Source organism: Barbus barbus, assembly GCF_936440315.1.
Source record: "Barbus barbus genome assembly, chromosome: 41".
Classification (NCBI taxonomy): Eukaryota; Metazoa; Chordata; class Actinopteri; order Cypriniformes; family Cyprinidae; genus Barbus; species Barbus barbus.
In genome coordinates this window covers 16,873,010-16,885,480 of record NC_136719.1, presented here as the reverse complement: position 1 = coordinate 16,885,480, position 12,471 = coordinate 16,873,010, and the positions used below count along the sequence as shown (strand labels likewise).

Genomic DNA, 12,471 nt, shown 5'->3' with positions numbered 1-12,471 from the left:
TTTTTATTAGCATGTGTTTTTGTGTTTTGCTTAGGTACTGAGATTGGTACAGAGAACCGTGGATTTTCACTGGTATTGGTACAGAATACTGAAATTTTGGTACCGTAACAACACTACTTGCAAGTATACTTCTTGTACCTGCTCTGGGAGTGCTGACTGCACTGCTCTGTGCTCGCGAATCGGTCTCTGCTCTGGAACCAGAAGAAGTGGATGGGCCAGGACTGCTCTCCATGGCAACCTCTGACACTACATTGACAAAAGCATTTTTTACTAACTTAAAAATGTAGTTAGTACTCATGTGATTGCAAACCATTACTTTCTATCATATAGCTTCAGAAGACTTGGAATATATGTTCTTAGTATTTACTTGCTTGATGGGGTAGCCCAAAGAGAAGCCATAGGACTTTGTTGAATGAAAGATTGATGTTGAATGAGACAGTTTGTTGTGTAACCAGAATAACAATAATAACCAGATTTTATGAATACTGCAGGACTTTATTTATTTATGAATGAGCCTAAAATGGGGAATATAAAATATGCATTCCTACAACCAACACCATAAGGTTAGGAAGATTCTGGGGACCCTGAGCAAACAGGGACGTGAACCACAAAAACATATCCACAAATTATCATTACAAAACCCTGGCCTAGTGTGTAGATGAGACAGTGTGTGGATACTATACACAGTTTTGAATAAGGATAAACTAAATATAGTGCCGCATGCAGTAAACATAACAGATGGTACTAACTGTCCATATCTGTGTCCATGTCCTCTGTCTCAGTAGCTGTGCTGGGCCTCTGGATCTTTGGTTTGATTACAAAAGGGCACTCTTTCCTGGAGAGGTCAACCTCATGCTGCACAGAGAAACAATAGGGTCACATTCAGTCAACAAAAGGGCAGAAGGCAAAAAGCTGAATAGTCTACGCAGAAAAACAAGGGGCTGAACGAGTTGTGCTGTGGAGGGTTTTCAGTACCTCCAGTCTGCAGATAAAGATTGAGAGGCCGCCGTGGGACTGAAAAGCAGCCATGTCCAGATTGGTGATGAGATCCACAACTCTTACTGCCCGCGTCACAAAGGTAATCTGGTCCTGCTCGTCCCCAAGGAACTTGATCACCTGACGTGGAAGTGGCATGGTTCACAATACATCCTCATACATCACCTTCTCATTAAATGCTCAAAAAATGAGGAAGCACCAAAACACCAACCTTTAGCAATGCCTCCATCATACCACAAGATACTAGGGCCTCTCCGCCTGCATCATAACTAGCCAGGTGGTAGAGGAAGGAGAAGAGGGCTGTGGCAAATTGGTGGGGGTATGGCTCCATAAGTGGGTCTGAAGCAAAAATAAGAACAGAATGTCCCCAAACTTGAAACCTAAGAAAACAGTTCAAGTAAAGAAATTTGAGCTAGAAGTTAATCTCCTCACCAATCATGGCCTGGATGCAGTTGCGGACAAGCACAGGCAGAAATCCATGATAGGAGGCCGTTCCTGTGCAGTCGATAATGTTGGAGAGTTTGGGTGTGCGCTCCAGGTGAACTATGGATGTCAAGGTGCGCAAAGAGGCGGCCTTAATGTCCTGTAACAATACAATTGAGGGTTCATAAATGAAATGAATCTAAAAGCATCTTTTCTGTTTTTTGAGTAGTGCAATACTGCCAATTCTTGGTAATCACTCTAAATAACGCAACAAGTACATATCTGCCATATAGTGTTAGAAATAAAGATTAATAATTTCTACCAACCACCAACTGTTTGTCTGTGATCTGAAGTACATCCACTAGCTCCTCTATAAGCCCATTGTAGAGTATGCTATTGGCTGACTCCTGGAGGGCGTTTGAGTACACTGCAAAAAAAACAAAAAAACACACATAACATCAACCTCACCAGATAGAAAGCGAGAACCGTGTGTGCCGTTTCATGAAAATAAATACCTGTACTTATTTTGGTCAGTACCAGAGGGGTCAACTCACCGAGTATGGAGATGGCATGCAGTCTGGCTTGCACAGCCTGCAGTCTCCTCTTGTGGTTAGAGAAGCCATGAGCCAGGCGAATGTGTGTGAAAAGCAATATTTGTTTGTCTTTAGGGATGTTGTACATAGCTGTCAGAGACTCCATGATTTCTGAGGGGCTCTCGGAAATCTGAGGGCACACCGGGGAAAAGCAAAAATCAGATTCAAGTGTAATCAATAGCTATTAAAGGTCTATGTGCTTCCATTAACTGTTCCACAAGGACAGCAAATGAAAACAATTAGGGGAACTCACCTTATCAAGTTGTTCGATATGAATGTAGTGTAGCGTATTACTGCTAGACTGTTGAGAGGGCAAATAGGTACAACAAAGGTTAAATACAAAGAAATTAATTGTTTGCTTACAAAAAAAGAACAATGTTGAATAACAATGGCGAAATAAAGGGAAGCATGACTCCATGCATACCTTTTTCTCCACTTTGACCTCAGAGCTGGGTTCTGCATAGAACTCAAAGTGCAATGTGGTGGCACTCGGTGGATATTTCTGCATAACACAAATATAGACACATCAGAAAAAAAAAAAAAAAAAAATTCTTATAAATTGCAGGACTAAACAAGGACGGCCTGGGGTGCGTTTCCCAAAAGCATCGTTAGGTAACTATGGTCGTCAGTTCCATTGAACTCTATTGGTAATGACGGAACTTGTGACCATAGTTGTTTTTGGGAAACGCACCCCTGGTTAGTACTTTTCCTGTCAACTTTTTCCACTTGCTCCACCAAAAATATGATAAATAGCCATTTTAGTAACATTTTAACGTGCCATTAAATGATTTTTATATAATTAAACGTTTTCTTTACAAAAAAGCAGCAATAAATGATTAAAGGCACTTTAAAAATTATACTATAGAACGTGATATTACTATTTGCTTTTAACTTACGATTTACTATTTCAGAACTACATTTTGCATAATATACAACTTTCTATAATATAAGGGTGACCATACGGGCCATTTTTAAGAGACACACCCTTGCCAGGATTTCTATATTGCCTAAAATATCCAGGTTTTGGCTGTTTGCACTGTGCAGATCGATCGTTGTATGACATTATTTCACGAGAGCTATAGAGAACAGAGCAGACGGCTCCTTATGCTTTCAAATCGTTCTCGCGGTAATTTGGTATGATTGGTGCGCAGCTTCAAGTGGAATAAACAAACACGTGTGCGTATTTGCATCGCTTTGATCGTTCTCACCTTCTCACGCATCACGATTGGTCAATTATGTACAATACCTGCATGTAATTGGTCAAACTACTTTGGATGTTTTAGGCAATATAAAACTCCTGGCCAGGACGTGTCCCATATAAATGGCATGTATGGCCACCCTATATAATATCCAACCAACACTCCTTTTAATTACTTTACCGTAGAGACTATTAAATAAAAGAAAATCATAGTTCATAAAACGTAACTTATGAATTAGAAAGTCACATAAATTTGCCTTAAAATTGTATTAAACTGATGTGGACGTGGGATTTAGTAACAACGCTACACTGGTCTAATAGGGCCTGGGTCCCTACTACTTAACCATGAACATCTTAATGGTGCTCACACACACACAACTCAAATTGCTGCAAATATAGCATGTCCCCCCCCCCCCCCCCCCCATGTTCACAATGACATAGTATATGTAATAGCACAAAATAGCATACCGACATCGGCAGATCTCTGCAACACTCCGCAAGACCAAAGCCATTCTCTTTCCCACCCCAGCTCTAGGACAGCAGGAATAAGAGTCAGGAAAAGGTGTAGGATGAAAGATAACAAGCATCAGCCTTGAAATGTCACCATGAAAGCACCTGTCTGTACAAAACCAGGTCATCTTGCTGCTTTGGTTAGAGCCGATACGAAACAACTGAACTAATTTCAACTAATTTCTTCAAAAGTTCACACTAGAATAAAAAATATAAGTCATGTATTAAACTTAAAATTGACAAAAGGTAAAAAAGGTAAAAACACTGCATACTACCACAGCAGGATTAGCCACATACATTTCAAAGACCTTTGATTTGCAGCTGCTTTCAGACTTGCCATTTCAATCTTCTAGACTTCAGCCATCAAAACTGAGAAAATAAATCTGCTGATGTGACAAAGTAAAGCTTTCATACCTCAGCCAGATGTTGAAGACGGGCGAGCAGTGGGCTCCTCTTATCTGAGCCCAGTCTGGTGATGTAATTGGAACGTTTGCTGAACACATACAGGAGATTCAGCACAGACAGAACCACCTGCATGTCACATGATGCTAAAAGGGTGGTCAAGTGCTACAGACACAAAAAAGAAAAAAGCAAATGCTCAAAATCAACTTATGATAAACCATTTAAGGCTAACAGAAGCAGGTTTTGTTGTATCAGTCTGGAATTGTGGTACCTCTATAGAGCTGTACAGGTGTCTTGAAAAACTGTATTCGATTAACAGTGCAGTGAAGTTGAGCACCGCCAGCAATAAGGCTTTTAGCTGCCCATTCTCTGGCCGGTCGCACACCAACAACCATGACATGTTTTCCACTGTCTGCCCAGCATCACAGAGGATGCCATCGAAACGGTCCAGCAGGTCTACCCAATGATACAACTCACACTGTGAAGAGAAACAGGTCATCATTAGAGATCTGAACATGCATATTAAACACCATGATGCTAGAGGTGCTGGCATATACCTTGCCAATGTTCCAGGTCTTGATTTGCTGCAGTTCCAGCAACAGTTGTTCATCGCTGCATCCTTTCAGCTTCTCTATAAGAGTCCTGCAGTCGGCAGGCTGGAAAAGTGCAAGAACACGTCAACTATGAGGAAACGCAAGTGCACACAACCTCAAATACTCCAAATGCACAGAAATCCTGCTTACTGACCGCTTCAGTGGGGGTTTTCTTCAATTTGCTTCGGTCAACCTTCATGGTCACTAATTTCTACACTCGATTCCTACAGAGAACACATCAAACGGTGAGAGAGAAGCTCAGTCAAATGAGCAGTGAATAATACTCATCAAGATGCCACCACATGACATTTAAGCTTAGCGTTGCCAGAGTATCACATATGAAAAAAGACCAAAGGACTTTTCACACTTAAAGTTAATCCTGGCTCATTCTAAACCTGGGTAAACAAAATCCTAGGTTATCTTGTATCATGTTTCACACTTCTCATACTTTAACTGAATTTCATCCTGGGTTATTATTATAACATGACGTTTCACACAGTACATTCCTAAACCCTGTATTTATGTACTTATTAGCACTGTCAGTGTCACTGACTAAATGAAAACCCAACCTGTTTACATAAAGCCTCTAGCATTGTGAATCCTCAAATTATGCATTACCAACTGTACTATCAAGATTTTCCTGAATGGACTTTTCATACTATAAAGGTAAGATTGAAATGGTCTCTTTGACACACTGAAACATTTTCCATCACCATTTGACATTCTCCCCGCCAACATACTACAGTTTAGATAATAAACCGTGTTTCTGTGACTGTCTAAAGCATGTGAGGCACAAGATGTTTGTTGCCAAGCATGTAACTGTAACATCCTAACACCACAATGGTTCACACGGCACAAATTTGGTACCGCAAAGTGTGGTTAATAGCACAAAAGCGGCCCTAAATCTGCTTCTAAAGAAAAAGTGTGAAACACTCCTTCACCTGGTGTTAAGTGAGGTTTAGAAAGCAGATAACAAAGGGTTAAGCACAGTGTGAAAAGCACTTATGTGGTGTACAATTACATATGAATAATCAAAGATCCAAATGCTGGCCAAAATGCCAACATGTTCATGCCAATGTAAACATTCATCAGCTCCTTGTTTAAGCAGATACTTACGGTATTTGATTTGGCAATTCCAACTTAACGGCATTTTTCATGTGCAAAACCTATAGTAAAAACAGATGAAAGTGAAACAATCCCCAACAATAAACATAAGAATGTTTGTGATCTTTGTGAACGCTCAGAAGGCATTAACGTAAAACTATATATATATATATATATATATATCAAAAAGATATATATTTTTCTTCTAAATGGTCAAAAACAATCCCATACTAATTATCTGTAGAATAAAAATCAAGGTCGGTGGAAAGAAAACAGAAGTCTGAGAGCAAGCCAAGGGAAAAGCAACCCACATTGGTTCAGATATGGGTCATAGATTCTGGGCACAGAGAATCCCTAGCATCTCACTAACACGTCCTTACTGAATTTAACCAATTAAATTGCTCTTTTTGAAACAAGAGGCTGTTAATGTAGCGTTCTTAGAAACCTACTCGCTCCTTCTGAGAAAAAAACAACTCATTTAGGACCTTGAACCCGGTCAAAGAGAAGCACTGGCCTGCGATCAAGGAACCTGGCATGGAAAAATGAGCCCACACATTTGACAAAAACTTTATCTAGCAATGCAATTTAAACAAACTTAATTACTACAGAAAGACGCTAATTTAGTTCTTGACAGAGAATCAAAGTGTGCTGTAGTCGAGAGAACAACAGCAGCTTGTTACCGAATACCGAAAATTACAATGACATTAGCTAACCGGAGCGTTCACCATAAACGAAACTATAACACCGTAAACAAATAAATTTAAGTACAAGTGAAACACAGCCACTCTGGAAATAAACCAATAACTCGAAATGTTATTTCATTAACTATTTGTAACGAAAAGACGACAGAAAACGGGGTACAATTTGAGGGAAAAGACAGCTAACATGCTAGCTAGTTTTTTCTTTGCTAACAAGCTAACGTTACCTCAGCCAGCAAGCTAAGTTTTGCGGATAAACATAGTCACGTCATTCCTAATAAATGGCGCAAATAAAACACAATGATCGCCAGTTTTTGAATAAACAGTAACGGGATTACCATTAGCTGACTGTGGGGAAAATTGACCGTTAGCCGCTCGCGCGACATCGTTGATTGTGAGCTCGCGAGCTAAAAGGCATAAGCATATAATTCCCCTCAACATGTCAACACAAACCCGCAATCCCTCACCTCACTGTTAAAATCCCATCCAAAGCCCCTCTTTTCCAACAAACACTCGCCAAATCCTTAATATGCGGCTCGACTGTGGCGGAATACGTCAGGAGCGAAGCTAACGTTACACAGGTCCATATTTTTCCTCCAAGCTGCTCACATGCTCTGGACTAATCTAGAGCCCGGCTCAGCCCGGCCTGCTCCGGCAAACCCGCTCACTCCCCTCAGAACTCTAGCTCACAAAAACGGCGTCTGTCACAGCGCTTACACAACCGTACCGTAGCGTATTTTATCACTCATCTTCAGCAAGCGCTTCGTCTCGATGAACTGTGGCCGGCGAGGCAAGCGCGGTGAAGACTGATGAGATGCTCGTGCATGCGTTGGTTTGCTTGATTAGCTGAGAAACGCAGAATATCTCGCTGAATCATTCCCCACTCGGGCCTACCATAACACTGACTTCCAGTGGACGGCTCAATTTCTCACTTTTTACTGCTGCACTTGTGCGTAGCTGCATTTGGGGCGAACGTAGCGTGTCACGCATGATGCTAAAGTCAACTTTAACAAATTAAAAACACATTTATCTGAAATAATACTTAAAAGTATTAAATACGGAAGGTTTAAGTTGAGATATGATGGAATTTGTCAGCCTAACTTTAATTTCAAGAAAAGTTAATGCATTTTGCAATCAATCAGTCTAGATATTTTTCTTAATGCACTACATTAAGAGGTAATACTGAACAATAAAGAAGATATGGTATGAAATATACGTTTTATTCATTCTAATTTTTCACTTAATAACTAGCTTGAAAATTTATTGATTACACTTATGTGATTACTCAAATAAGATTTTAATATGTTTTTCTCATTCATTGAAAACGACTCTTATACTCTTTACTGTAGTTTGGAATTAACAGGCTTCATTTATTCATTCCTGTCATCAGCAACAGTTTACACCATCAAACAAGACAAACAGGGTGGAAAGTTCACAAATACATACTGTCATGTCTACATATATCAATGTGATGGGTTTTTTGTTGTTGTTGTCACTTTGGTTACACTGACCCATATTATCCATCAGCAATAATCTCTATAATAGATGATATGAGACAGATTTCTGTGGGTGCATTGGGGAATATAAACACTGGATACTTCTCTGATAGAAAATTGTATATTATAACTGAACAACACAGATTACTGAGGATGGAAATATGTAAATCCATAAAGGCCAGATAAGAGGAATTTGGGTGTCAAGACTGTTGCTGGACTTGACGACTCAGCATATTTATGGGTATGAGCATCCATATCCAGAGTACACATTGTCTGAAGCCTAATTTTAAGACCGTGAGGACTGAAAATGCATAAATCCAACACAAAAACTCATATTGTGCAACTCATTTATCACATAGGCACATGCTATCACATTCACATGATCTTTTCGTCGTGATCCCTTAACAGAACCATATGAGTGTATCCGCCAATTCCCCTTCATCTTCACTCATGCACGTTTATTACATTTCATGTTAGAGATTCTGCCTACGGAAAAATAGATTTTGTAAATAGATTTCAGTCTATGCGCGCGCACATCGCGCGTGCATACAACACACCACAATGCTCGACAGTCTGACTGCAAATTAAAAATGGCGGTTTATATTAGCAAAGTGTCTAGTCTTTCCATCCAAAGCACTTATTTTAACCGCAGTATACGCGTACAATTTGCGAGCAAACCCGTCCGATAGTGTTAACGATCATGTAGAGTCAGCCACAGACATCTCCACCAAACATACAAAGACTAATTTAAGCTCTTACCTCGGTTGCGCCTCAACATAACTTCTCCATTTTACAGCAGCGAGTGGGGATGTAAATCTCGCGATATTTCAGTTGGCTTCCTCTGCTCCAATAGTAACCTGCTGTAGTCACGCAGACCTGCCCCTTCAGCGATCTGCTCCTAGACAGACGAACTTTATCATAAAAAAATATGATCAGTATTCATCAGTATAATAAAAAAAATATATAAAACAGGATAAAATAAGACAAGTGAAGTGATTAAATTTTTAAAATGCATGCCTATGTCACAGATTCACACCCTGAATCCCAAACAGCAAAGGCGTTTGCCATTATAATGTACTGTCTTGCATGTGCTTTAGAGACATAATTCTTAAAAGTTATCAATAACTCTAAGGCCTCTATTGTCAAAGTTAATATTTGATTAATTGTGAATGCCCCCTATTGTACGTCTGCTAAAATTAGGCTATAACAAAAACATGAGTTTGTTTTCAGATTTGTTTTACTAGACCTACCACACACTAGGGCTGTCTGTATATTAAAATAATTAATCATGATTCATTTCAAGAATTTGCCAATACCACCAGTTGTTTATGGGACGAATTTAAATTGTGTTTGATTTGCCAGAATTTCATGCTGCAGTGAAAAAGTGCATGCAATATTTCATATTGTTCTTGAACGAATTATCTAAATATAATTGTTTTAAAATAATTTCGATATTGTGCGTCCCCTCTGCATGTTGAGAACCAGTCACATAGCGACTCCTGCCAGTAGGTGGCAGCATAAATCTGTATAATGGTCAGTTTTTAGTACATTCCCCAAATAGAAGAAGAGTGTTCAGTGTTGTCGTAGCAACCTGAAGCTGAACGTTACACCGAAATACTGTCCACAGGTTTTGTAGATAAGTATAACTGTTGCCTAAAAGCGTTATATTATGTTCTGCTTTGCCATCTGTTAGAAACAAACTTACTTTCTGCACTATATTAGCAGGTTTAGAAAGCTGGTACGTGCGGTTAGTGTCACACCTTTTGTGTAAACCGCTAATTTATAAGATGCATAAGGCCTTAGTGCTGTGTTCGTTTGCACAGTTCAGTCTCACATGATGTTGTTTTGTGTTTAGTTCAATGTCGGTGGTAAGCAGTCTGGTGCCAGCCCGTTTCCTGACTCTCATCGCGCACCTTGTAATAGTAATCATCATATTCTGGTCTCGGGTAAGATCTTCTCCTGTGTTTAATCACTGCTGTAAGGCAGGATATCATCGCTGTCAGGTCTGTGATTAAGTGCTGAGCCGTCATTCTACAGGAGAACAGTGTCAGAGCCTGCCTACCACTGGATTACACTAATGAAGAATACAGGTTAGAGGACACACGGTACGTTAACATAACTTGTGTAGTCTCTATTGCTTCAGAAGTATGTAGGCCAATGACAAGTAATTTTTTTTCAGGATTCGTTGATTAGTAAAAAGTAAAATATATATATATATATATATATATATATATATATATATATATATTTATTTATTTTTTTGTGTGTGTGACAGTGTAAAAATATTTACTGTCACTTTTGATCAATTGAATGCATTCTTGCTAAATAGACATTAAATTCCCCAAACTTAAAAAAAAAAAAACTTAGGAAACTTAAGGATCACAATGCAGCCCCCAAAACTAATTACCTGTCATTTTAAATCTTTACCAAACCTTGCCACTATCCTTCAAACCACTAGGTTTTACCCATTTGTCTGCAAGAAGTTTTGAATAATTTAAAATGTAATAAAATTTAGTATGATCACTTTTCTTTTATATATTTAAATAAATAAGTACAGGTCAAAATATAAATGATGATGGAACATTTTCACCCATATTTTTTTTCTCTCACAAAAGTTATTTGAACATTAAAATAGGTACTTTATTTGAATTTAATATGCTTTCTATGTATATAAAATCACTTTTGTAAATTTATGTTGTGGTGGACACCAAAATGGGACGTCTCATCTTTAACCCTATATATTCATATATATATATATACATATACATGCATACACATTCATCTTTTCTAACCATTCTTTTGGAGGGCAGCCTTGTAGTGGCATTATCCGTGACCCTGGGCCTGTTTGCTGTCGAGCTGGTTGGATTCCTCTGTGGAGTCTCAATGTTCAACAACAATCAAGCTCTTCTATGTATCCTTACCACCACAGGCTCAATTTACTTGGTTGTCCACTTCAGAAGATGGATATCTTTACCTTTATTGTCTTCGAGCAGTCCAAAAATGAATGCAGTACTTAATGCAGTGTTTGACCATTACATTGGTATTCACGAATCACGATAGCAGTTAGTCATTTCTCATTGATACTGGTATGCCATAATCAAATTACTGGAACAGATTTTTTTTAACCATCAATTTGTAGCTATTGGATGTCACGCCAGTGGCTCTGTGGCTTTGCTCTTCTTCTTGTTTGAGCAATGGACCTGCAGCATCTACTGGTGGATCTTTGGATTCTGTAGGTCAGTCGGTAATTAAGTAACAGTCAATGCATAACTGTTAATATAAATGGTCTTATTAATAAAATCTCTTTAAATTTGTATTTTAAATAACTTTTTGTAATCATGTTTTCTCTCTATATTTCAGTGTGATTCCAGCACTATATGAGATGATACTTTTTGTTGTAGTGTTTGGATTTAAGAGGAAGCCTCTATGAGGATCTCTGCACTCTTGGCTCAGGCAGATATTGTCCTTCCATGACCTACGTACTAGAATATCCTGAAACCAGAATAATATTCACTCGCACAATAAATTAGTGTTTTCCATGAGGCTTCTCCGGACAGTTCTTAGATTGCTAAATTATGTTTGAAGGCTTTTTGTGGTTACAAATAACTGCTTTAAATTTCTTTCTTGAAAATATCACATTTTGTCACACTGTGATGAATTAAAGCATGTTGTATTTTGATACAACTGACCGACAAACTGGGCCTGTTCATTCTTCACATTTGTCAGTAGATTACACAACATTTTTACCCCTAAAAACTGTTAATTATAAACACAGACAATATGAATTTACTTGTACTTTTTTACTTAATTTATACAAACTGCATTCCCCAACTAACTGCATTTTGTCATAATTTACTCATCCTCATGTCATTCAAAACCTGGATGATCTACTTTCTCACACTTGACCCTCTTATCAATTGCATATTTATTCTGTAACCGCTAGCTTTTCTTGAAAAACTAACACTAGCTTTCTTTTTTTCTATCTAAAAAAAAAAAGAACTTGCTATGTGTACTGCGTTAGGCTAGCCAAGACTTGTAATAGCACTTGCATGTTGTTGCTCTTTTGTTGGTTTTGATTGCTTCTATTGTCCTCATTTGTAAGTCACTTTGGATAAAAGCGTCTGCTAAATGACTAAATAAATAAAGAACATTGGACCCCATTGACTTTTCTTTTAAGGACCATAACAACACACAGATATTTTTTTTGTTTTGCACTCCACAAAAGAAAGTCACATATGTTTAGAACAACATGATGTAGATTATGACACAATTTTGGACTGAATTATGACTGATATTTCATTTTTCCAGGCGAGTGAAACATTTGGAGTGAACACTGAATGTAATTCTGTAATCATGATCTGTTGGCATTTCAGCTGGAAGTGGACGTGGGTAACTCCAGGAGAATGAGAGTGAGAATTAGCCAACCATCTGCTGAAGTCACAAGATGCACTGTAACTT

At 38.5% G+C, this 12,471-nt stretch overlaps 2 protein-coding genes across 17 annotated transcripts in view; one reads left to right on the top strand and one right to left on the bottom strand.

Annotated features, from left to right (window-relative positions):
* The window catches only part of LOC306860540 (E3 ubiquitin-protein ligase HUWE1-like), a 64,078-nt gene extending 55,264 nt beyond the window's left edge, over positions 1-8,814 (bottom strand). For 6 of the 8 annotated variants that reach the window (XM_079402269.1, XM_079402275.1, XM_079402274.1 and 3 more), the window contains exons 1-16: positions 8,773-8,814; positions 5,832-5,881; positions 4,870-4,939; positions 4,680-4,778; positions 4,394-4,600; positions 4,135-4,287; positions 3,679-3,741; positions 2,437-2,514; positions 2,266-2,313; positions 1,974-2,142; positions 1,746-1,846; positions 1,429-1,579; positions 1,208-1,335; positions 976-1,116; positions 750-855; positions 139-246 (exon numbers count right to left, since the gene is read on the bottom strand). In XM_079402269.1, the coding sequence (XP_079258395.1) occupies positions 139-246; positions 750-855; positions 976-1,116; positions 1,208-1,335; positions 1,429-1,579; positions 1,746-1,846; positions 1,974-2,142; positions 2,266-2,313; positions 2,437-2,514; positions 3,679-3,741; positions 4,135-4,287; positions 4,394-4,600; positions 4,680-4,778; positions 4,870-4,914 (1,597 nt within the window). In that variant the 5' untranslated portion in view covers positions 4,915-4,939; positions 5,832-5,881; positions 8,773-8,814. Of the gene's footprint in view, positions 1-138; positions 247-749; positions 856-975; positions 1,117-1,207; positions 1,336-1,428; positions 1,580-1,745; positions 1,847-1,973; positions 2,143-2,265; positions 2,314-2,436; positions 2,515-3,678; positions 3,742-4,134; positions 4,288-4,393; positions 4,601-4,679; positions 4,779-4,869; positions 4,940-5,831; positions 5,882-7,244; positions 7,358-8,772 lie in introns of those variants that run through there. The other 2 variants (XM_079402270.1, XM_079402271.1) reach the window with 2 other exon arrangements.
* Positions 8,815-9,527: 713 nt separating this feature from the next.
* Positions 9,528-12,172, top strand: LOC306860573 (transmembrane protein 107-like). Of its 9 annotated transcripts, none has more exons than XM_079402327.1 (6): positions 9,528-9,751; positions 9,869-9,959; positions 10,051-10,118; positions 10,824-10,924; positions 11,153-11,249; positions 11,374-12,172. In XM_079402327.1, exons 2-6 carry the CDS (start codon positions 9,873-9,875, stop codon positions 11,441-11,443), a joined length of 423 nt encoding a protein of 140 aa, XP_079258453.1. In that variant the 5' UTR covers positions 9,528-9,751; positions 9,869-9,872; the 3' UTR covers positions 11,444-12,172. The 9 variants fall into 9 exon arrangements, with proteins under 9 accessions (XP_079258453.1, XP_079258454.1, XP_079258459.1 ...); XM_079402328.1 differs by having other exon boundaries at positions 9,560-9,640; XM_079402333.1 differs by having other exon boundaries at positions 9,560-9,751; positions 10,051-10,103.
* Positions 12,173-12,471: the final 299 nt, after the last annotated feature.